The sequence below is a fragment of the Megachile rotundata genome, chromosome 4, assembly GCF_050947335.1.
Source record: "Megachile rotundata isolate GNS110a chromosome 4, iyMegRotu1, whole genome shotgun sequence".
NCBI lineage: Eukaryota > Metazoa > Arthropoda > Insecta > Hymenoptera > Megachilidae > Megachile > Megachile rotundata.
Window position 1 is genome coordinate 13,896,264 of NC_134986.1, and position 23,733 is coordinate 13,919,996.

Genomic DNA, 23,733 nt, shown 5'->3' on the forward strand with positions numbered 1-23,733 from the left:
GTCATCGCTAGATGCCGCTGCCAGTACCGTTTTCAAAGTACGCATACGTTTAAAAATTCCTCACATTATTCAAACATGTTTTCCACGATTTTCCTGTCATTTTCAAAACACATACTTCTTATACTTAATGTCACTAAGTTCATATAATTCTCAAATCGAAAATAACTTTTAAAATAAATAAACCATAAATATAAAAATGAGCTCAGCTCTGAGGCAAAGGGTCTTAATTCCTCCAAGTTAAGATAAGAAATTTTGTTATCTCATACTGATTGATTTGGTTGTTCGAATGCCAATACTTTGACGACTGGGCGTTTCAGAATTTTTCAAATTTCTAACTGATGACAAACACCACATTTCAAAAGATAATTTATACCAGAGTCAAAATTTTCATTTTTCCAAAAAATTTAAGATTTAAGAATTATTAAATTTTAATTTACATTGACCACTAATGTGCAGTTGTGTACAGATTTACAAAAAGAAATAACGGTAAGATCAGATAATGTAAGTACATAATCCCCTTTGAAAGAATTGTCAGCTCCATAATTGATTGCACCATAGTACCGTCTTTTTACGATAACCTGACGTACGTGCTTTCTATGAACGTCGTTCAGAGATTCTCAGAATCGATCAGATTTAGCGTAAGAACGGGGCATGTCATACATGAAAGGTGTTTGAGGCGGTAAATTCGAGCCTGCGTTTGTGCGGTGATACGGCATTTATAGAAGGAGCGCACGCCCGGTGTTCCTTCGAAAACCTTGGAGGACCCGAAGCATCACACTCGCTTTCCGAGTAGCACGCTCCACGGACGTCCGAACAAATACTCACGTTTTCCACATTTCTCTTCGGCTTTCTCTGTCGATATTTATTCCATTCGAACGCGGTATTTACTCCATTCGAAGCAACGACACATTATAAACTCGGTTTACTCGTCGAATTAACGCGACTGAAAGTGATCATGCTCAGTGGTTAACAGGTGATCGTAAACTTGCATCGCATCGTAAAACTGCATTGGAAAGTGCGTTACGAGATCTCGGTTTAAAATTATAAAATTATCCGGTGTCATTCACTCGACAAATCATGGCCAGAAAGAGCAGGGGTAAGTAATTAAGTTTTACTCGTTATGTCATAAATTGTTAATTATATGCCTGTTGAAATTGTTTTACCGATAGCGGGAAAATCGATTTTTTTCCCCCGTCGAATCCTGCGACCTTCAAACGTCCTCTGCTCCAGATCTTTACAGAGACGCATTTCTTAGGTTAAAATTAGTTTCTGTATTTTGATTTCTAATATTAAACGCGTTAATCAGGGCTAAAGTTAAACGAAGAAAAGTTGCTACGCTTTTTTCTGATAACTGAAAGATGAAGCGTATGATGCAATTCAAAAGGTATAATGTACCGCGTGGTTGATGCAACTGTGATTGCACAGTTGGTGTATCGTGTCCTGTAATAAAATTACATGCAAATTTATTCGTGCGCAACTTTGTTTTTCGAAAAAATGAAATTTAAATATTTCTTTGGAACTTGCGTTAGGAAATATACTTGGCCAACTTAATCCACGCTTATTTTCTGTAATATATTTTTTTATTTCTTTTACAGAATTTTATTTCTTGGTACAGAATATTGTTATATCGCGATATCAGTTTTTTTTAGAAGTTTCGAAAGGTTTAATTATTTCTTTTGACAGTTCAACTTTGTGTTGACCTCTTAATCTGATGCTCATATCTTTTCTTATTCTTGCTTAAGAGCTGTGATACTCTATATTGTTCAAGAAGTTACATTATTTTTGATTTCTATAACAGAACATTTAAATACTTCAATAAAATATATATTTTTAAAAAACTGCATGTATTGAAAAATATTCTGAAGATTCTTAAAATAAAGTTGCATATAAGTTTGTTCATTTTTATGACTTAGATGAAAAGTACATAATATAAATTGTTGATAATTATAAATCGATAATGTTGATAATTGAATACATGAATTTTATTAATGGATCGATCTTGAATCAATTATTCCGCCGTTTTAATCATTGTATATCGGTAGCTTTTTATTTGACAAGCGCGTGAGCAGAAGATATTCTGGAACCACGTTTTATGTGTTTGTTGACCTATATTGCGACTGGAAATAAACGTTCGAAAAATTGTGTCCGAGTATAACAATTATAATAATTAACGAGGTCGTTCAATTCATCTCCATGACAACCCTTAAGTGCCTTTAATTTGATACCTGTCCACTTTTTCATAATTTAGCAACATATAAAAACTTTCAGTATTGAATGTTGCGAACAAATTTATCCACTTATGTTTCATCCACTTTGTTTTCCTAAAAACAACAAGTATCCTTTTGTTAGTACTAAAGACCTCTCACAGCGAATAAATGTGTAAATCTTGTATCGATTGCACATAGATAATTTGAAGTGTTTACATCTCTTCCTAAAATCCGTACAAGTGATTCGGATGAGATGATGCGCACTTAATTCAAATTCCTCTTAAAAATTCACTTTTCGAGTTATCTTGATTAGATAAGTTTTGACGTGCATTCGAGCGTTCAAGAACGAAGAATGCATGCAGTAGAATGTATGACACAAACTTTTGGAATGACCTATTAAACGATCCGTCCCTGGCTGTTAACCGCAAGAAACGAAGGAGTCGAAGACCCGAAGCACGTTCACCTGTGCTTCATGCTCATCGACACGTTCTCCACCATTCATAACTTGTACCTCGATTTCCCTTCGAAGGCATCGCCCTTTGAAACGAATCATGCTACTTCCAGCCATATGTTTTTACCTATTTATAGATATCTGGGACTTATTTACAGAAACCGGAGGGGTAGTGTTTCCGATACGGTACCTGATGGCGATCATGGGTTCTATCGGTCTCGCTATCATCTATGGATTCAAAGTCAACGTAAGCGTAGCAATTGTTGCAATGGTGAATCATACTGCCGTTAAATTATCCTCCACGTTGCATCAACTTGAATCTAATACGACTGCAATTGTGGAAGAATGTCAGCTCGATGATACTTCTAACACAATAAAGATTGTTAACGAGGTATATAACTTCGTCACAAACTTTTTCTATTAATACCTACGTTATGTTGTAAATATACTAATTAAGTAAAATAGTATAATATATAAATACTATACAAATACTATGCAAATTTTACATTCTGTACATTTGTTTACATTCAAATATACATTGACTTATTCAAACACGAGATCCTTAAAAAATGAATACCACTGCAAAAGAATTAATTTGAACATCGTTCGATTATAGGATGGACCTTTCATATGGAACGAACCTTTGCAAGGTCTCATTCTGTCTTCATATTTCTGGGGATACATGGCATCCCTGCTTCCGGGTGGTAGAATGGCAGAATTATTGTCAGCAAAATGGGTGATGAACGGATCGGTGCTCCTAAACGTTGTAGCCTCCATATTATCACCTGTTGCGGCGGAACTTCATTACTCTCTTTTCATCGTAATGAGAGTTATCCAGGGAATCGGTGGGGTTAGTATATTAAATACGGTAGACTCTCGTTATATTGCCGGTTGAGCGAGTTTGCATACTTAGATTCTTATGTAGATTAATGACCTACCATTATACAAGATCTACTATTAAACGCTGATAATAAGAGTCTACTATAATAATTATAATGGAGTATGCAGTATAACACAGTATAACAGAGTGTTACAGTAACGTTTTATATTGTAGGGTGTAACTTTCCCTGCCATGCATGTTATGATCGCTAAGTGGGCGCCGTCTAATGAAAGAAGTATTCTTGCTTCCATTGTTTATGCAGGTAAAATGATCTTCTTGTTATTTACAACTTTTACACATTTCTGTGATAAAGTGTTATATCTTATAATATAGTTGAAGTTGTTGTCATGATTACTGTAAAATATTTATCGATAGGAACTGCACTTGGTACCGTGATATCTATCCTCTTAACCGGGATACTAGCGGCGAATATGGAATGGAAATGGATATTCTACATCGAAGGATTGCTTTGTTTAATTTGGTGCACAGCTTGGTGGATAATGATCGCAGACAGTCCCGAAGAACAGACTAGATTTATTAGTCAGGAAGAGAAGGATTACATTCTGGAGTCTTTGGGTCATCAAGGAAACAATGGCGAACAAAAGGAGGTTCGTTAAAATGTAGCAATCATCTTCTAACAGATGTATTTTACTTCTTACTTAATTTTTCAGAAATTAGCAGTGCCATGGGGTGAGGTGTTGCGATCTAAACCATTCATGGCAATCTTAATCGCCCATTTCTGCAGTAATTTTGGGTGGTACATGTTGCTCATTGAATTACCCACCTTCATGAATCAAATATTGAAGTTCGATATGAGCTCGGTAAATATTATTAATTAAGACTTAATAATTATTTATTTGTACAATATAATCATTTCTGTCCACAGAATGCTGGTCTCTCTTCCATGCCATTCTTATGTATGTGGTTTTTCACTATGATCCTCAGCAAGACATTAGCTGTTGTACAAGATAAAGGTTTGATCACGGTGACGACGTCACGAAAAATTGCAACGATGCTCTGTAAGTTTGATAAGTGATCCTGTGCATGTTGTGAAGTGGAACTTTAGCTGGAGATTATTTGCAACATTTTTATTTCAGCATCTGTCGTCCCCATGATTTGTTTGATAGGAGTATCTTATGTTGGATGCAGTAGAACCTTAGCTGTTGCATTGATGACCATTGGAGTAACTTGCATTGGTGGAATGTATAGTGGATTCTTATCCAATCACATTGACATTGCTCCAAATTTCGCTGGAACCCTCGTTGCCATCACTAATTGTGTTGCTACTATACCTGGATTTGTGGTACCGATATTTGTAGGGAAATTGACACATGGAAACGTGAGTGTTCATCAAAGTATATGATTACTTATATTAGGGTTGTGAGAGAATATGTGTGAATATACATATGACTACATATCATCAAGAGCCATTTAATGTTTTACAGCAAACTATAGGAGCATGGAGAATTATATTCTTCACAACGGTCGTTTTATACATTGTCGAGGTAGTAGTTTATACTATTTTTGGAAGCGGCGAAGAACAACCGTGGAATAAAGCCAAAGTAGCTGACGAAGAGACGAGCGATCAAACATTGCCGCTGAAAGAAGATATTAAGAAATAAAGTCTATCTTAATGCATAATACTCATTCTAATTAGTTTCTTGTACATACAGTAGAATTATATTATTATTAATTTTAACTTCTTTCAACTTATATGTTACTTGACGAAAAATAAGTTTCTCATAAAAATTTCATTTACATTTCATGTTATTTATTATAATGATAATAAAAATAAGTACAAATAATTATAGAGTAAAATGCAGTTATATTAAATATGTTTAAAATGCTATAATATTATATACAACAATATTTATATTACAAGCGCAGGACTATAATTTTAATTACTTACTCTTGTACTTTTTCTATTTTACAAAAATACATTGGACCGCAATTGCTATTAACGGTAGGGATAATAATATGACCATATTTTAAATCGACTGTACCGAAACTATATACAGACTTCAAAGGTAACAATGCTTCAGACATATCTCTGCAAATATTACATAATTTGTAATGAAGAAATACGATATTATAATAGCAATAATTGATACGTGAGAAAATATATGAAGTACTTACTTCACTGCCATAACAGCACCAGTTTCTTCCCACACCTTTTTCAGTGCGACTTGTACAACACCATCATTTTGTATAGGGCTAAGAGTACACGTTGAATATACAACTGTACCTCCTACCATCACCAATTTGAATGCGTTTCTACAAAAATAAAATACTTGATTAAATATTGTAGAATGAAGAAACAGGTATATTACAACATAACATAAATATATATTTTATATACTCACGATAAAATTTCAGCTTGTATCTCTGGTATTTTCAATCTCTCTTTAATTCTTGACGGACTAAATATATTGTTCTCATCAGTCCGCAAAACATGTCTGTCTGTTGTGCAAGGCACATCAGCTAAGATCTAAAATGATTAATAAAGTTATTTATATACAAAATATTAACTAAATAGAATTAGATATTATAATTCACACCTTATTATAAACATTTTTCTCATCGATTGCTCTAGCATCCATTTCTGTTACAACAAACATGTTTTGTAATTCCGGTATATCTGAACCAAATTGCTGTATAACATCTTTTATCCTCCTTACTCTAGAATGTGAAACATCATTGGCGACTACTACTTGAGGTAAAAGTGTCTGCAAAATAGCTAAAGTTTTCCCACCAGGTGCTGCACACATATCAAGTACAACATCATTTGGCTGTATATCTAAGGCTAATACAGGAAGTATAGATCCAGCATCCATCAAATAATAATCTAAAGAAAAAGTCACTTACATTAGTAACATTTATATACATCATCAATAAAGTGTAGTCAAGTATACACAAATATTTATATATATACCTCGTACACCAGTAGTTCCTATTTTAGGATTTGGAAATCTACTGTTGTTACCTTTTTCATGTATGTATACATGTAAATGCTCTGGAAATGACAGAACAGATTCTTTTACTATATCTACTTTGAAATCTTGAGCTTTGGTGTAGAATTTATACTGATCAGATTCCAGAACCCAGTCATCCAAACCTGCAATATCCACTCATATAAATACAGCATTCTACTTTGAATGTTAAAGATGAGTAAAACTAACCCTTTATTTTTGTTGCAGGTACATATTCATGAAGTAAAGATAGATTTACATTTGGTTCAATAATGCGACTACTATCAATCTCAACTTCATTTAATTCTTGTTCTATAGATTGCAATTTTATTTCACTGGGGTCAGTGATCTGTGCTTCAGGTTTGGCAGCTCCTTCTGCCTTTAATACATCAATTATTTTCGAATGATCACCAGGAAAAAGTGCCTCAAGTTCTGCTAAATGAGCTTTTTCTACCAAATCATCTGTTACTTTATTGGGCTTTTGTGACTCAGTTTCTGACTCATTTTGTTTTTTCATTTGTTTCCTTCTTTCTATATCTTCTTTATAAACATCATATACATTTTTTAAATTTACTGCACCAAGTAACTAAAATAATTTATTTGATATTAAATATTATTAATTTTGATGCTCTTTTTGCAATAATAATGTACCTCTAAATCAGATTGAGCTTTAGCTGAATCACTGAAATTATTTACAACAGCCACATATTTATTACTTTTACCCAACAATACAGCACGTATATCTTCCCAAACTTTTCCATAAACAGTTGCATAAAAGTCATCAAAATGCTCTAATGCTTTGTCTATAGATGTTTTTCTTTTTTTAAGTACCGACTAAAAAAGAAAGTATATATTAATTTTATCATACCTTAAAATAGGTCAATTAAATAATTAAGCAATAGGAACATTAAATTTTGATATACTTATTAGCATTACATTCAAAGTATAAAGTTGATACAATAAATTGGAAATTACTTCATTATAGCAACATTTTAATCTGTTTTGAGGTCTTTTTGATTTATTACAAATAAATTTTATTATAAATAAAATCATACATGATAGTATTACAGATATTCATAAGTCAATAAATTAAGATTATACATGTGTTGTCATGAAGGCATAAACAAATGATTTATAAATTGTCAGTGATAATAAATTATTCCACACGTGTTATGATTGGATAACAAGTATATCGAAATATAACATTTTTATTCTGATAGCAAGGTTAGGAAAGTACAAACCCAGTGATGTTTTGGATTTTTATATCGAACAGGTATTTTCAACAACTGTCTTAATTTCAGCTTATCAACTAACAATACCATTTTTTTATATGTTTATAACTTATTTATTAGACTTAAATCTTAAGTTACTGTAACTTAGGTTATGTTTACAGTGATTCGAAAACATGTACTAGAAATATAGAGACAGAAGAAGGTATGCCAATTCCTAGTTTCATTGACTCTCGTGTTCTACTATAAATTCAAAACTTATAACATTCAAAACTCAATATTTTTTAATTTAAATTTTACAAATTCGAGAATTTATAAATCTGAAAAATTGTGAGTTTAAAATTTCTATGTTTTTCAATCTTTAAATTTGAATGTTTCAAATGTCTGAATTTCTAAGATTGGAAAATTTGAAATTTGTTTCAAACTTCTAAATTTGAAGAAGTTTCTGGAAACCTCTAAGAAGTAATGATTTTATTTCTCCTCCACACGTCGGTCATCTGAATCTTCCGCTTCACCCCTGTATCCCCAGATCCATATTCAAATCGAAAGAAACGGGCAAAGAGCGCGCGAAGGTAAAATCCCAAATATTATCGGTAGATGTCGTTGTCAGTGCTTAAATTTTCTTTGGAATAACACAAGAAGTGGTCGACGTCGATTAACCGTTAGTGAGAGCGGTGCAAAAGAAGAAGGGCGTGAACCGGTGTGAACTGCAGGCACAGGTGAAACAGGACAACCGACGAATCCACGAGTTACGGTACTACCGCTACCACTTGACTAACATTGGACGTCACACCTCTTTTTTTATCAGTCAAGCGTTTTATTTTTGCGCAACGCCGTTCTTTCCCTACTTTGCCGACTTCCTTTATCACGATCTACAGCATGGACCCGGGAAACCACCTAAACAGGTACATGCATGTTACGTACACACGGTGCGTATCAAAACTATATATTATCAAATACGAACGACAAGGAAGCGACGTATTTGTCGTGACATCGAGATGAGAAACGTGTCGAGCAAGACAGAGCGAAATGGGGATGGTGGGGATGGGGACGAGCACATCTTTGTGCTCCCCTCTTGTGAAGGCGCTCGTGTGCTGTGAAACGTGGCTGTTTCGAAAGTTTCTACTCGAAGAGCCTATTTTAGATGCTATAAACCATTTCGACTTGTAAATCATTTTCGAAGGTGTACGAACCTCTATTAACCCGAACAATTATATTGGAACGTACCCCAAGGTCCTCCGCATCGTGATTTACGACCTTTTAACGAACTTTTTTTATTTCTACAGAGAAGTGTAGATTACTTTCAAGAAAATGGCGATGGGGAGAAAGGCCCCGTTAGAGTCTTGGCTGGTACCGTTTCAAATTATAATTTTTCGGATTTAATTAGAGTTTTTGGAATTCGGGGATTTGAATATTTGGGGGGTTTGGAAGTTTCGGTATTCGAGAGTTTAGTTTAGGCGTTTGAGTACTTGGAAAATTGGCGAATTTACAAATTTAATGATTTATGGATTTGGAAACTGGGGTGTTAGGGTTTGAAAATTTGACAATACGATGATAAGGAAATTTGGGATCTCGAGAATCTTCAGATTTCTCTAAAATCAAAGGAAGATAGCGGGGGCTCCTCCCCCTACATCTCCGAAGGAAGTTATCGTAGCATCCGAGCGTAGTACCGCGACGGTTATAATTATAATCAAAGTGAAAAGTGTAGGATAGAATGGTTGCAAAGCGTCTGGTAGCGTTTTGGACGAGGAGCGTAAACGGAGAATCGAGTGAGGCCAACGTGATAATCTTGTTACCCTCGAAACGCGTACAAGATACCGGTGAAAGTCTCCACTGTACGGTAGACGCGAGTTCAGTGTTCTCGAGGGGAACGAAAGGAGAACGTGGTCGCGCAGGAGATCAGCGCTCTTTTGCTCGGTGAAGATCGGCTAAGTCCATGGGGTGCGGTATACCCTGTGCCGTGTCTCGCACACGTCGTCTCCGTTATATACTTTCGTGTGTTCATTGTCACGCATACAGAAACTCTTCCTCTCGATGAATCTCGACGACCCGAATCGCTCGACGGCGAAGCTGGTTTCGTGGATCTCTTCATGAGAGGCACGTCGTACGCGATTTGTCGGGGCACGGGGTGTGACGGGGACTCGAGGGATCGTAAAGGCAATGCACTGTAAGGAGCTCACGACGACTATACCCTCCCCCCGCCCCTCGCGGCCTCCTCCCTCTCGTTCTCTCGCCACCGTCCCTTTCTCTCCCTTCTTTCTTTGCTCCCTCTCTCCCTCCCTCCCCGTCTCTCTTTCTTTCCCTCGTTCTTTCTCCCTCTCCCTTTCTCTCTGTCCCTCTTATCAGAGAACCTCGACTGTACGACCTCACTCGTACTCTCTTTCTCTTTCTCTCTCTTTCTCTCTCTCTTTTTTTTTGTCTCTCTCTTTCTCTCCCTCTCTCGTTCTATTACTCGCTCGGCTGATCTCTCGAGGAGGGCGCGTTAGGGCGCTCGCCAGCCAGCCAACCAACCAGCCAGCCACTCGTGCATCTTAAACGCTTCTGATTCGTGCGCGTTTCGAAATTTCGTACCGATAGGAAATCTGCCCCCGTGGTACAAGCTCCTCGACGAGCGTTTGCGCGAAAGGAAACAGCGAGGCCAAAGGACTCGGAAGTTACGACATCCGGTACACGATACTACCGTTTCCTGTCTCTCGTGACCCTTGGTCCCGCTTCGTCTAGCCCACGTGACCCCGCACCGACGACTGACGCAATTTCGATTGAACGCGCGCGCCTCGCTACGTCAAACGAGTGCCATCGCGCCCACGTAACGTGCATACACTTTATCGGCGCGCCACTTTTGAAATTCTACCCGAGTCGAACCCTCTCGACTTGGATGGAACTATGCCGCTCACCGCGATTCATGGAACATTGCGGGGACGACGGAAACTTTAATTCGCTCGCTGGACAAGGTCCCAGCTAACAGAGTTACAGAAACATATTTGCACATTTGAAGATTTAAATATTTGCAAAGTTTTGGGTTTAGTAATTTTGATGATCGAATATTGAACATAAGGAGGTCCTATATTTTGGAACTTGTAAATATATAAATCGACAGGGACTTAGATCTTGAAATGATTAAATATTCAAATTCCAAAGTCTCACATTTATCAACCTAACCGCAGTACCCAAATTTTGTATCATTCCCAAATTTCGACGTCTCTAAAAATTTCTCTAATACTAAAATATCCAAATGTCCTAAAAATGTGTAAATGTTAAAGATGAGTAAACGCAGACGGTACCTCACAATTTTCCCTATACAAAGTTGCACCGAAATATACGTGGAAGTCTTTTGTGCGACCATGATCAATGTATCCTCGTGAGAATTTCGTGATCCACAAATCCTCGTGAATAACTCCAGCACAGTGGTTGATTTTCTCTTTTAAAATGATTGTATTCGCCGTCGTCGTCGCGGATGGTTACATTCACCGTCGCGAGCGATTGTCTAGGATAGAAGAACGCATGCGCGACAGCTCGGCTCGATCAAAAACCCTACGACGATAACAGTCGAGGGATTCACTCTGATTCGAAGGTTTTTTTTCGTTGTCACCATCCTACGCTTCGCGCGGAGCCGAGCCTCCCGTCACGTGCATGCATGCGTGCACGCGTGCACCGCGCGGAGAGTACGTACATGCGGGGTCGTTGTACGGGCAGGGGGTACCGAGGACAACAGTAACGACTGCACCAACCCACTTGTCCCGACCCTATACAAGTCACGTGCACGTACAGTGCTCGGCAATAATGGTCCCCAGAGGGTGTGACCTATTCTATATGCTGGATTTTCTCCATTGCGATCGGCGAACTTGCTGGTACCAACATTGGTACCGCGACGCCCTCTATGGTAATCTGCCAACACCGCTTTCTTTTCACGGTGTTTATTCTTTTCATAAGCTGTTTTGTTTTTAGCTTTAATTTGGAGGTGTAGGTTTAATCTGGTAGTTGTAGATTGATATATTGGCGAAAACACTGGGTTGTCATTCTATGAGTATTAGTTCTGGGTCTTTAACTAAAACTACCAAACCGGTCAAATGCTCCACAAGTTTCTTATAAAATACATATTTTGTTACATTCCTTGAAATCAGCATTGATTTTCATCAAGATAAAGAATAAACATGTGTCGTTTGTTTATTTATTTTTTAACTTCATCTTAGGTACACATTATATGTCGGTAGGTTTAGTGTTAATTAGATGGTAATTAGGGAAGACTTCTCCTTAAAATGGGAATTGGGTACCCTCATGTGAGGGAGGATTTGTAGACTTCATATTAGAAGCCTAGAAATTTTCGAAGTTGTAATCTGCAAATTTTTAACTTTGCCCAGTAAGGGACCCACCTTTCAACTCCCTAATACTCAAAGTTCCAAATTTCCAATTTTTTAAGTTCCAAAATTTAAACACCTAAATTGCCATTTCCCAAAAAATACTAATATAATATCATACCAATTCTCAATGTCCTTATACACTCTTAATCCTGTACGTAAAGCAACCTACATATGGTCACATATTCCAAACGTCTCTTCCCAAAGAAATAATATTTCGAAATAGCCCTTCACTTCCCAAAGTAATAATATTTCCTCAATGATATCCCCACTATAAAAATTAAATATTTCTGACTTTACAAATATTAACCTGCATATTAAAATATCGACCCACTCCTGCACATAACAATATAAAATACCTGGAAGGTCTAATAATAAATTGAACGCAGAGACACATTGTGGCAAAGTATCATCGGGCGACCGGCATTAGTTGCCGAACGAATTTAGCGTGGTGAGGTCCGAGTCGTTCAAATATTTTGAGCCCCTGACTCGAGATATTCTCTCTCAGCTCGTGGATTGCGAAATACGCGGCTCGGACGGTGCCGGACGATGTACGAGGACGAAAGTAGGTAGGTAGGTAGGTAGGTGGGCAGACGGAAGTCAGTTTAACGGTATCACCTGAGAGCTCACTCAGCCTTCGATCCTTACGCGTGGAATGGGGTTTCACGGAATTCGTAGTTTTCTCTGGACGTTCTTCTCCGCGTTGGTCGTTTTATTTTTTTGTCATTCGTTTTTTACGTCTTTCGTTGCCATCTACGCCCACCTGCGAGGACGATGGAATTTTCGAGTCGCTTTAGGGACTATCACTGTTACCGACTCCGTCGTTGCACGCCCACCCAGGCGAGTTTAGAAGAGAGCATCATAGAACGATACGAGGAGGGAAAAATTGTAGTAGTACATTGTAAATTGCGATTGAGGTCTTAGAGTCCTAGAGGGTGGAATTTTACTCTTTGCGCTGCGGTGGGCAAGATCTTCGTGGTCGTTCGATAACTAATAAAATACATAGCTAGGAAGTTCTCTGTCCGTCTTATTGTCAGTTTTGATAGTTAACAGATTTGGAGGACAATTTCAGTTCCAAAATTTATACATTTAGGATTTTGGAATTTAAAAATGCACAAACTTGAAGATTTGCAAACATGAACATATATAGACTTGAAAAGCTAAAGTTTGAGGATTTTAAAATTTAAAAAATTGTCAATAGTTTGAACACGTGTAAAACTTAAAAATTTGAAGACTTGATTGAACAAAGCAACATTGTAAAGAGCAAGTATACACCCTTGATCCCTAAAACTGGAAGGAAGTAATAAAAAGCTCCTGCCGTAAATTACTCGTCGTTCGAAGGAAGTCTATATTGCCTCTAACTGTACCCGTTCCCCTTACACAACTCGGTACGTAATCTTCCCTGTTTGGTAAGCAGCGGAGCAACAGCATCAGCTTCGAGGAAAGACTTTCGTTAATTTGCTCCAGTTTTGGACCGTTAGCACGGATAAGTTGAAGGGGAACACGGAAGGATCAAGCAAAGCGCAACCCCAGGCCGCGAACGAGTAGAAAAGCCTCCATAAAACGTCGAGAAGATGAGCAGGATGCAGTGGACGTAGCCTGACGTAATGCAGTGTGGGAGCGGCGTAGTACTGGGGGAGGGTCAATGACCTCGTCCCTGACGATCACTGTTCCCCAACAACCCTGTATAGTTAACAGCGATTCTACCTTTTCTACGAAATCTTGGGGCGCTGAGAATTTAGGGATGTGGTAATTTTGAGAGGTATGGAGTTTTGGAGTTTGAGATTTGGAGGTGTAGAGAGTTGGGGAGACAGGAATTTGGGGATATAGGGATTTGGAGATATGGAAATATGGGGATGTAGGAGTTTGGGGACGTGGTAATTTGGGGACGTGGTAATTTAGGGACGTGGTAATTTGGGGACGTAGGAATTTGGGGACGTGGGAATTTGGGGACGTAGGAATTTGGGGACGTAGGGATTTGGAGATATAGAGATTTGGGGACGTAGGGATTTGGAGATATAGAGATTTGGGGACGTAGGAATTTGGGGACGTGGTAATTTGGGGACGTGGTTATTTCAGGACGTAGGAATTTGGGGACGTGGTAATTTGGAGATATAGAGATTTGGGGACGTAGGAATTTGGAGACGTGGTAATTTGGAGACGTGGTAATTTGGGGACGTGGTAATTTGGGGACGTGGTAATTTGGGGACGTGGTAATTTGGAGATATAGAGATTTGGGGACGTAGGAATTTGGGGACGTGGTAATTTGGGGACGTGGTAATTTGGGGACGTAGTAATTTGAGGATGTGGTAATTTGGGGACGTGGTAATTTGGGGACGTAGGGATTTGGAGATATAGAGATTTGGGAACGTAGGAATTTGGGGACGTGGTAATTTGGGGACATAGGAATTTGGGGACGTGGTAATTTGGGGACGTAGGAATTTGGAGACGTGCTAATTTGGGGACGTGGTAATTTGGGGACGTGGTAATTTGGGGACGTAGGGATTTGGAGATATAGAGATTTGGGAACGTAGGAATTTGGGGACGTGGTAATTTGGGGATGTGGTAATTTAGGGACGTGGTCATTTGGGAATGTAGTAACTTGGGAACGTAGAAATTTGGGGACGTGGTAATTTGAGGACGTGGTAATTTAAAGACGTGATTTGGAGATATAGAGATTTGAAGATATAAAGACTTGTAAACTTCCGAATTTGATCTTATAGAATTTTGTGGACTTCAAGAATTCAGGTCATAGTGAAGTTTAGAATTTCAGAACATAGGACTAAAGATACAGGAATTTGAGGACAGAAATTTCAGAATCCCAGGCGAATACCTGCCTATGATCTATGACTGAAAAATTTAAGGGACAATGGCTTTGAACAGTACAGGGAGACGCTATCGAAGCCATAAGAGAGATTTAATTCTGCTTTTATCGATTCATCGAGTTCACCATTGGCGTAGTAGGACTTTTGTGTTGAGGGGTGTCTTTAAATCGCCACGTGTTAAATTGCATCGCCTACAGGTGTGAATATGCAGAGTTAATTACAAATTTCCAAATTTGTGAGATAAATTTAGAAATTGAGTATAAATCAATAACTGTCCCCTATTCGCCTAGAAAAAGCTATCAAGCTTGCGAGTATACACGTGTTGAGTAAATCCAAGGCAATGCCCTTCTGTAAGGATGATAATAGGAGATTGAGAGATATTTCCTTATCGTTCGACGATACCATAAGAAAATGAAACGATATCGCTATTCTTCATTTTGATATTGACGTTTCTAAAGATAACCTCGCATTCTCTATTACTTATTTTGATCCATTCTATCCTTTAACCATAAATGTTTAGTGTAAGGACTACAAATTTTAGAAACCAAAGTACAATTTTTTATGCAGAAATTATTTATAAAATTATTTTATATATTTGACAATACTCCATAAGTTTAAAAATCATCCCCTAAAAAATTTTCATTTGAAACAGCTACCTAACCTTAACTGTTCATCTTATAATTTCAGGAGGGTTTCCTTTAAAATAAAAAATGATAATTCCTATTTTATCATCCTAAATATTGAATGAATACTTTTTTATATACAATATTTAATTAAGTCTAATCTTTAAATTATATCTACAAATAAATAGTAACCTTGAAACGGATTCAACAATGATCTCAGAAGGAATTTGTTTATGACTACTACAAACACATATTTATAACTAAAACTATACCGCAGCTACAAGGAGTGAAATGTTAAATAAATCTTTGCTGCGTGCAGATAACGTCGAGTCCCTGTCCCGTTCGCAACCGGTGCGTTCTCCGTTTTGCTTTTGGACGATCTCCAAACGATTACGTCACTCTTAATTCCCGACTAATCCTCGTTATAATCTCGCAGGCGGACTCGCGAGCGTATAGACGGGTCTTGCCGTAATTATGGGGATTCCCTAAACGATTGTTAGCAAACAAAGGTAGTATGGTTAGTTGGTGGACCAAAGGGAGCCGCTGGTGATGGTGCAGCTACAGCAACAACCTGTTGCAACCACCCCGACACGCCATAGCCAGCGGGAGACGTCCGACAGGTCCGCAGCTGAGAAACTGCGTAGCCACTGGCAGCCATGTTTCTTCTGCGAATTTAACAAACAGCTACAAAGTGTTTCGACGTTGTTCGGAACATTGTACGACCACTCGATTCTTTGTAACAATCGTCAAATGATGTCTTCGTTCAAACCTGCTTGCAGAAAATGCGAATTTCGATCGCGAGAGAACAGGTGCAAAGGTATCTTGTATGTGGAGTGGCATCGGTAATCCTATTTCGAGTAATCCTCGACTCTGGCACGCTACCCTCGTCCACACAATACGGGTTTAGGTCTTTTTGAATCGAATTGAAATTGACTTTGCCTCTGCTACCTGTCTACCTGCTTACCTGCCGCCTCTCAGGGTGAGGAGAGGGACGTGAAATGAAAGGAAACACGGGGGACAGAGAGGCAGTGAACGAACAAAGGGCGTATTCACGCGTCAGAAGTCACCGCAGCGTAACGATAGGGTGGTCCATGGAGAGACCTATAGGACCTACTTTGGTATTTCTCTGGCATACCACTTGTCGCGCATTTATTCTTCTCGCTTCACGGACTTTACTATGTCCTACGTACGTGACTGTTGCTCCGTAACTGAATGTTACTTTCAACGAAACACTATTCTACAAAATTTTCATATCCCATTATCGGGGAGGTCCAAGAATCTAGGGATATAGATTTTTACAAATACAGGGACACATCTACAAGGACTACGAATATAGAAGCATGGAGAAATACAGTCCGAGTATAATACGTCTGAGAATGTAGAGAATATGGAAATCCAAGGACAATATATCTAGGGACGTACAGATCTGTTAAGATCTAGAGATGTAGAGACCTAGATACAATACACATTATTTATGAATACGTCCAAATATAACGCAGCCATGGTATCTAGAACAACGCGCACAGGGTACTTAATTGAAAAACATATTACGATTTTCTGTACGAAATACCGTACACCATAAAACGAAAAAAAAGATAGGGCTGAAAAGGAACGAGAGAAAAGTCAAGTCTTTAGTAGGTCAACGGCGATGTTGTTCCTTCCCTTCGAAGATTACGTCATCGCGCCTCCCAACTCGCGCCCGGACAGCCAACACTGTACGTATCGTGGCCGCTGGTGTATGTGAAGATATGTCATACATGTGTACCAACTCTGTTCCTACGTGTGTACTTGACCACCCACCCGTCCACCCACTTACAGAACTATGGCTACGTTTTAACATACCAGGTATCAGTCACGTTTGAATTCGTGTTCGAGCTTCGCAACGTTAGAAATTCGATCTTGATAAAGGAAAAACCATGACCATCGAGTGCAAAACCATCCACGAAAACGCCACTGGGATCGTGAAATTTCGATCCCGATTTCCTGAGCGTGTAACGTCGATTTCCAGCGTGACACGAGGGTTTACGAACGTTTCTATGCGTGTGACTACTGAAAAGGAACAACAGGGAGGAACGGTGGGAGAGGTATGCGGGTCGGGGTCGAGTCATGCATATCGATGACGACTCGTATGAATTTTTCATACTCTCCTACAATTTGAAAAGCGGTTCGGTCGTTTATGATTCTATAAACCCAATGACCCCTGCGAAGGATCTGCATCACGATCTCCGTACGGCTGCATGGTCATGAACCGCTCCGAAGTAACCGAGTTGGTTTCGACCCGAAGATTCACGTGCACGCGTTTCTTCCTCTTCGTACGTAACGATTCGCCATTGATAGCCGCCATTAGAAAAATCACGTTCATTCGCGGAGCAGAGTGAAAGAAAATGGGAAAGGAAAATGAAAGGAGCCGGCGACGGTTTCGACGAGACGGAGGGAGGGTTCGGTGGTGGGGGTTAGGTAACAAAGTTGGGGTGCAAAGAGAGGTTGGTAAGAAAGAGAGAAGCGACGAGTGAAAGATATTGGTAATCGAGGAATCCGGGAACCCAGAACCGTTCGAACGGTTGGCTGCCGCAGACGCAAGGTCGTTGTCCTTGGGGGATCAACGACCCCTCGATGAGGGATGCCGTGGTGGGGATATATATACACCTCCCCATCCATGACGCCGCCGTCTGGGTATAAGGGCGCCTCCAGGTTGGGTTAGAGCTAGGGTTAGATTTAGAAGTCAGGAATAGGGATGCGGATAGTCACGTAGGTACACGGATAGATAGCCGGGTAGTAGGTGGGAAGTAGGATGAAGAGGCGACGGGGAGACGGGATGACGGCAGAGGGAAAAAAGCTGAAAGGCAGCCCGGGGATAGAAAGTCCATGTTGGGTGGTAAGGCGGGAGAGCGTCGTGAGAGAAGCGTAGGGATAGAAAACGTGGAAGGCAGGTTCGTAGCCGAAAACGGGGTACCCCAGGACCCACCATGCCTTCCTCGTGGGGGTAGAAACTTTTATCTTTCGGTCCAAGTGTCCGTAACCACCTGTTGGGGTGGTGAATCCGCTCCAAACCCACTTAAGATCTCGCACACCAGCCCTTTATTTTCGACCTCGGTTCGTTTCGAATATCCCCCTGCTCTGTTCGTTTCTATACCGCTGTTTTCAAACGCACTCAAGTCCGGATATATGACCACCGGACCGTGTATGGTCAAATGCACCGAGAGGTGAATTTCCGAGAATTGATCGATGTCTAATTACTTTCATACCTTAGTTCCTATTAAACTAGCATTCGTAGAACATGGCTGCACAAAGTCTTTACCGACTAATTAATCTACTGTGCAGTCATTGTCACGCTGTTGTTTACATGAAAATTCTTACATGAAAAAATCTTAATATTTAAAAAATACATCCAGGGTGAGGAACTAATAAATTCATCCAATTTTGGAGGTACTTAACATCATTAAACATATAGCTGAAACTAGTAAGTGTCCCAATAAGCCTCCATATCAAATTTTACAATAAATTAAAAATTCGTTCTACAACTCATGGATGGAAGGTGTCTTAAAACATGTACGTTGCAAACACGTTTATTTTAAGATATATAGCGTGCTGTGCGATTGATACAATTAAAGGGCGATTCATAATAAAAACGCTGAAACAGAGCTCCATTCCGAACACGCAACACGTGACGAGTGTGATGTTCAGAAGCACACCCTTTAACAGAAATCGACAACCATTAAAGCAAAGCCTTGTAATATAATAACTTGCGTTAAGTTCTCGATATTTCATTACGATGTTCAATGTACACTCGTTAAATCTGTTTTACAACTCGTAAGAACGATATACAAGTATATATAGTTCGGCAGTTTCCCTGACCGGTGATCGTAATGTCTGTTTCTGTCATAAGAGATTAAATTTCATTAACCCTCATTTCGCAGCTTTTATTTTGTTTCTACATTTATCGCCACTTATCACGGTTGCCTTATCCTCATCGTGGGTTCTGCAGGTACCGATAAACACAGCGTGTGTGCGACACTTTGGAACACCGAACGGTACAGTCGGTTCGAGGAATATAGTGTGGTCGTCAATTAACATGGGGGTTATAGTCATAATTGTGAAAGTGTACTGGACTTTTAGGATGTTAGACGTTTGAGATTTTAGGAGGTTAAGATTTTAGGATTTCAGAACTTTAGTACATTGAATCTTTCATGTTTTGAAATTTTTGGAGTTCGGGTCTTTGGAACTTGAGTTTTTAGAACTTGAATATTTTTAGAATCTTAAAATTTTTGATCTTTGAGTTTCGTAGTACTTTGGAACATCGAAATTTTAAGATCTTGGGATTTAGAAATTTTGAAATGGTAGAATGGATGCTTTGAGGTAGTAGATTTACGATCGCACTATATCCCCCGAAGCACCTATACAAAGAACGAAGAAAGTAAATGTGTTTACGATGCAGTAAGGTTTGTTTTCGTTGTTTGAAAATTACCATTCAAGTGATGAGAGTAAATGATGGTATCGACGGATATATAAGAGTTGTTGCGAGGCACTGGTTTGGTCCTTCCGTTTTTGTGCGTCGCTCCCGAGGCAATTGAACAGGAAGTGTTTCTTGCAAGGTACCTGCCGCCGGAAGGAGCCGAACCGAAGGTGTCACGGTCCGTAAGGGCCGTGAGAGTGCAGGACGATAGGTGGATCCTTTCTGGACACAGCAGAGCAGAGCAGGGCAGGCGAGGCCAGGGAGCAATGTCCCTTCGAGTCATCCCCTTCCTAACGTATATGTAAGGTATGCACGCCGTTACTCGCCTCCACGGTTACTGACTCTTTTTATCGAACGACGGAATCTTCTACGATTCCTTTCTAACTTTCCCCTTTGAAACGTTAACCCTCTTCCCCTGTTAGTGCGGCATGAATTTCCCGAAACCGCCTGCTCGGCCAGTTTTAAGAGGAGGAAAATCACGATGGTTGGACGCGAGAGTCCGGCAACGTTCTTTACCGTTATTCATTAGTTACAGTTTGAGTATTCCGCTTACTAATCGGACGTTTCTCCGTGAGAATCCGAGTAAAACGGAATAAAGCGAACGACTAAAACGTCGGGTAGAGGAACAACGGCCTACCGTTTCCTTCTGGCCGTGGTTTCTCGGAATATCCTTTGCGGTCGACGATGGATAAGGATATCTGCTTTGAACTCTGAACAGGCAACCGTCCAGTCGAGTCATGCTCTGCCAGGAACTCGGTGAAATCTCATCGGCATATCTCGCTCTTTCTATTTGCGTTGACCTTAAAAACTCGAGGTTGACCTTATGGAAGGGCCGCTCGTCAATCATCATGGGGAACCACTGTACTTTCCGGAGCAAATAGGAAAAATATCGTTTACGCCTCTTAGGGTGTAGCTGGCTTGATAAGATAGTCACTGCTGTCGCAGCGCGACACTGTGGATGTATGTATTTACGTATACACGTGTGTGTATGTGTACGTGATATTAAGGAAGGAGATAGAGAAAGACACGGTTTCATTCTCTGCTGTACCTATCGTGTCGTTTTTCCACGTCACCTTCGTGCATCGAGTTTCCACACTGAAGTTTTGTTCGCCGCGCAAACTGTATAAACTCTGTCGAACAAGAAGGAAAAAGAAAAAAAGGTACGAAGAAAAAGGTAACGTCCTCGAAAACCGTATGTCATTATTGAACGACGAAGCAAAAACGAACGACGAACGCCCTATATCCAACATCTCCGTCTGTCTTTCCATCTCTTCAATAGTCCTAATTAGGTACATACAGTATACACATAAGGCTGTATTGCGACATACCAGTACCGTTCCAACTGGAAACCATATGCGACGGGGGGTTAAGTGTCGTCTTAACCTCCTTTCGGTATTTGGATTCTTAAATCGACTTCGATGGCTTATCAAAAAATTACCCATTTCTATTTCTTACAATCTGAACCGTGCACGACTAACATTATCTTGGGGTTTTCTTAGGAAAAATGAGAGCAGGGTACCCACCATTTTTCATTAGCCTTTAGTCACATTTGAGAACATTCTCAAAAATTTGAGAAGTTGAGTTAGGAAATTAAATTTGTTAATCTATAAGCTTGAATACTTGCAATTTTGTACACCCGATTTAAAGTACGGAAGTTAAAAAATTTTTAAGTATGCACACCTATCATCTCAAAATCGAAAAAAAGCGACGTGCTATTAATTTTTGTTATGAAGTAAAACACCCAGTATGGTCCAACAATAAATATTTATGTATCTGTCCGCCCCACTTCATGCTTTATTACAAATTACAATCGTTTCTGATTCGGAGATACGTTATTGGTATATGTTACAACCACGCTAAAAATACACCGTAACCCGTCACCCTTGACCATGTGATTAGCAACGCTCCACCTTCGACGTTAAGAAGGTAAAGTGTATGTAAATTGTAATGCAAATTCACATATGGCAGTCTTAACATAAATAAGTGGGTAACCAGTCGTCAAATTTCCGTGTTCGCGCGTTGCACAACCAACGTATATACCGAAAATGCTGCGATTGACAAAGTTTTCGTTTCAAAAGAATGTTTGGTCACCAACGAAATAACAGATTTTGTAACGAAATATTCGAATACTCTTCTACAACGACGTACACCGCGTTACTTATAAAACTGAAAAAATATAATAAGTAAAGTAGGAAAAGGAGTAAGTTACATCGATATTATTTCGTTTGAATTTGTCGAAAGCGGTCCGACATAACGCTAGAGACAGCTCGCTGCCAAGTGTACATTGAGATATACAGAAATCGAGAGCACATCCCTGATCTTAATTATAACATTGTGGTCATAGTGGTGGCGGGCAGAGAACCGCGCAAGTGGCTTTTCGAGTATGAAAGGATCGTTGTGCCATAGATATAACGGGGAGCCACGAGGCTTAAAGGCAAGGCAAGGGCTTGGCTTTAGTTAAGAAGTCGGTTGGCCGTCGAACGACGTTGCTAGCCGTTTCTCAACCCTTTCGTAGTTACGTCACGTTAAAAAAGCTATTTGGGGTCAACACCCCGCTGCAGCGACACGTGTAGTACTCCTCGACTCTGTCTCTCCGTCCTCCCTCGACCCTCTCCGCCGTCCTCTTTTCCCTGGTATATGAAGCCAGCCGTCTCCTCTCTGCCTACTCCTCGCGGCTCGGGACGCCATTGCTGCCACCTCCTCCGATAGTATCCCTTCTACTCGCCTTAGTTTCCACTGGATTTCTAAGTTCCCTAGATACTAGCCGGGGCCCTGTTCTAGCCGCGAACGACGTTCCACAGCCATTTCACGGACCGAACGTCGCGGCTATCAACCAACGTACGGTTCAAGGCTGCCGAAGATCAAGGGACTACGGTCGACACCCTGTTTATTCATGAGATTGCGCATTCGCCAGCCTAACAAATAGTCTTCGGCGTCGTAAAAAAAAAACGGGGACGATGATTTCCCTTTCTTTTAATCGTTCGAATTTCATTAACTCGCTCGTACGTAGGCGTATGGACGTTGTAAATTAAGGGAAAACCGTGATTTCTGATAAGATAAGGTATATCGGTTAAGAAAAAAACAGTCGCGATAGGTGTCATTTATATAGTACGCTCTTGTTTCGAGAGATAACCGAAATCGATCGTAGATCTCTCTCGATACACGTTCGCCGAGAGGAGAGTAGGGAGGTCGTAAGATTAGAATGGACGGCGCAGCCCCGAGCGATACAGCCCTGGCCGTGGGCGCGCGCGAGCGGTAGGAGAGCCAACCGAGTTTCTCCAAACGGCGCGGAGTCGACGTAGCAGAACTAGCGCGTTAGTTTTGCTAGAGCGAAACCAAGGACAGCAGAACGGCAAACGCAGAAACAGAAGCGGCAGCGGTGGCGTCGACGGTGGTGGTGACAGTGGCGGTAGCGGTGGCGGCAGCATGCAGAGGAATCGAATGATCGCGACGACGACGACGACGGCTACGGCGTCGGTGGCGGCGGTGGCGGTGGCGGCGGTAGCGAGCAGAGTCAAATGATCGTGGCGGCGTCGGCGACGGCGGCGGCGGTGGCGGTGACGGCGGCGATAGCTCCCCTTTACCCCGACCCACGTTTGTCTATACGTGTATGTCTCTACCTCTTTACCCCGTCCCCGGTACCGTCCCCGCCGCGCCGTGCCGTGCCTACCGCCCCCACCCCAGCTCCGCCACCGACAGATGATCCCTCCGTTCCCGCGTGCTCCGTTCTCCCCTGCTCGG

The 23,733-nt window shown here is 40.3% G+C and overlaps 2 protein-coding genes across 4 annotated transcripts; one reads left to right on the forward strand and one right to left on the reverse strand.

Moving 5' to 3' along the window:
* The first annotated feature begins 556 nt into the window (after positions 1 to 556).
* MFS3 (major facilitator superfamily transporter 3) lies at positions 557 to 5,689 on the forward strand. Of its 2 annotated transcripts, none has more exons than XM_076530411.1 (9): positions 557 to 1,096; positions 2,796 to 3,049; positions 3,275 to 3,508; positions 3,713 to 3,800; positions 3,914 to 4,146; positions 4,210 to 4,359; positions 4,425 to 4,557; positions 4,636 to 4,877; positions 4,984 to 5,689. In XM_076530411.1, exons 1-9 carry the CDS (start codon positions 1,078 to 1,080, stop codon positions 5,158 to 5,160), a joined length of 1,530 nt encoding a protein of 509 aa, XP_076386526.1. In that variant the 5' UTR covers positions 557 to 1,077; the 3' UTR covers positions 5,161 to 5,689. The 2 variants fall into 2 exon arrangements, with proteins under 2 accessions (XP_076386526.1, XP_012142373.1); XM_012286983.2 differs by having other exon boundaries at positions 560 to 1,096; positions 2,817 to 3,049.
* l(2)10685 (5-methylcytosine rRNA methyltransferase l(2)10685) lies at positions 4,950 to 7,944 on the reverse strand. 2 transcript variants are annotated; one of them, XM_003704013.3, is made up of 9 exons: positions 7,749 to 7,944; positions 7,159 to 7,341; positions 6,718 to 7,093; positions 6,471 to 6,653; positions 6,097 to 6,383; positions 5,902 to 6,026; positions 5,675 to 5,812; positions 5,448 to 5,588; positions 4,950 to 5,136 (listed from the first exon to the last, which is right to left on the reverse strand). In XM_003704013.3, exons 1-9 carry the CDS (start codon positions 7,827 to 7,829, stop codon positions 5,124 to 5,126), a joined length of 1,527 nt encoding a protein of 508 aa, XP_003704061.2. In that variant the 5' UTR covers positions 7,830 to 7,944; the 3' UTR covers positions 4,950 to 5,123. The 2 variants fall into 2 exon arrangements, with proteins under 2 accessions (XP_003704061.2, XP_076386525.1); XM_076530410.1 differs by lacking the exon at positions 7,749 to 7,944 and adding an exon at positions 7,444 to 7,575.
* Between the last annotated feature and the right edge of the window lie 15,789 nt (positions 7,945 to 23,733).

Excerpts from the sequence above, each read along its gene's own strand:
- MFS3 (XM_076530411.1), top strand. Across the intron at positions 3,050-3,274 it reads CAATAAAGATTGTTAACGAG|GATGGACCTTTCATATGGAA; the intron begins GTATATAACTTC and ends GTTCGATTATAG. Across the intron at positions 4,360-4,424 it reads TGAAGTTCGATATGAGCTCG|AATGCTGGTCTCTCTTCCAT; the intron begins GTAAATATTATT and ends TTCTGTCCACAG.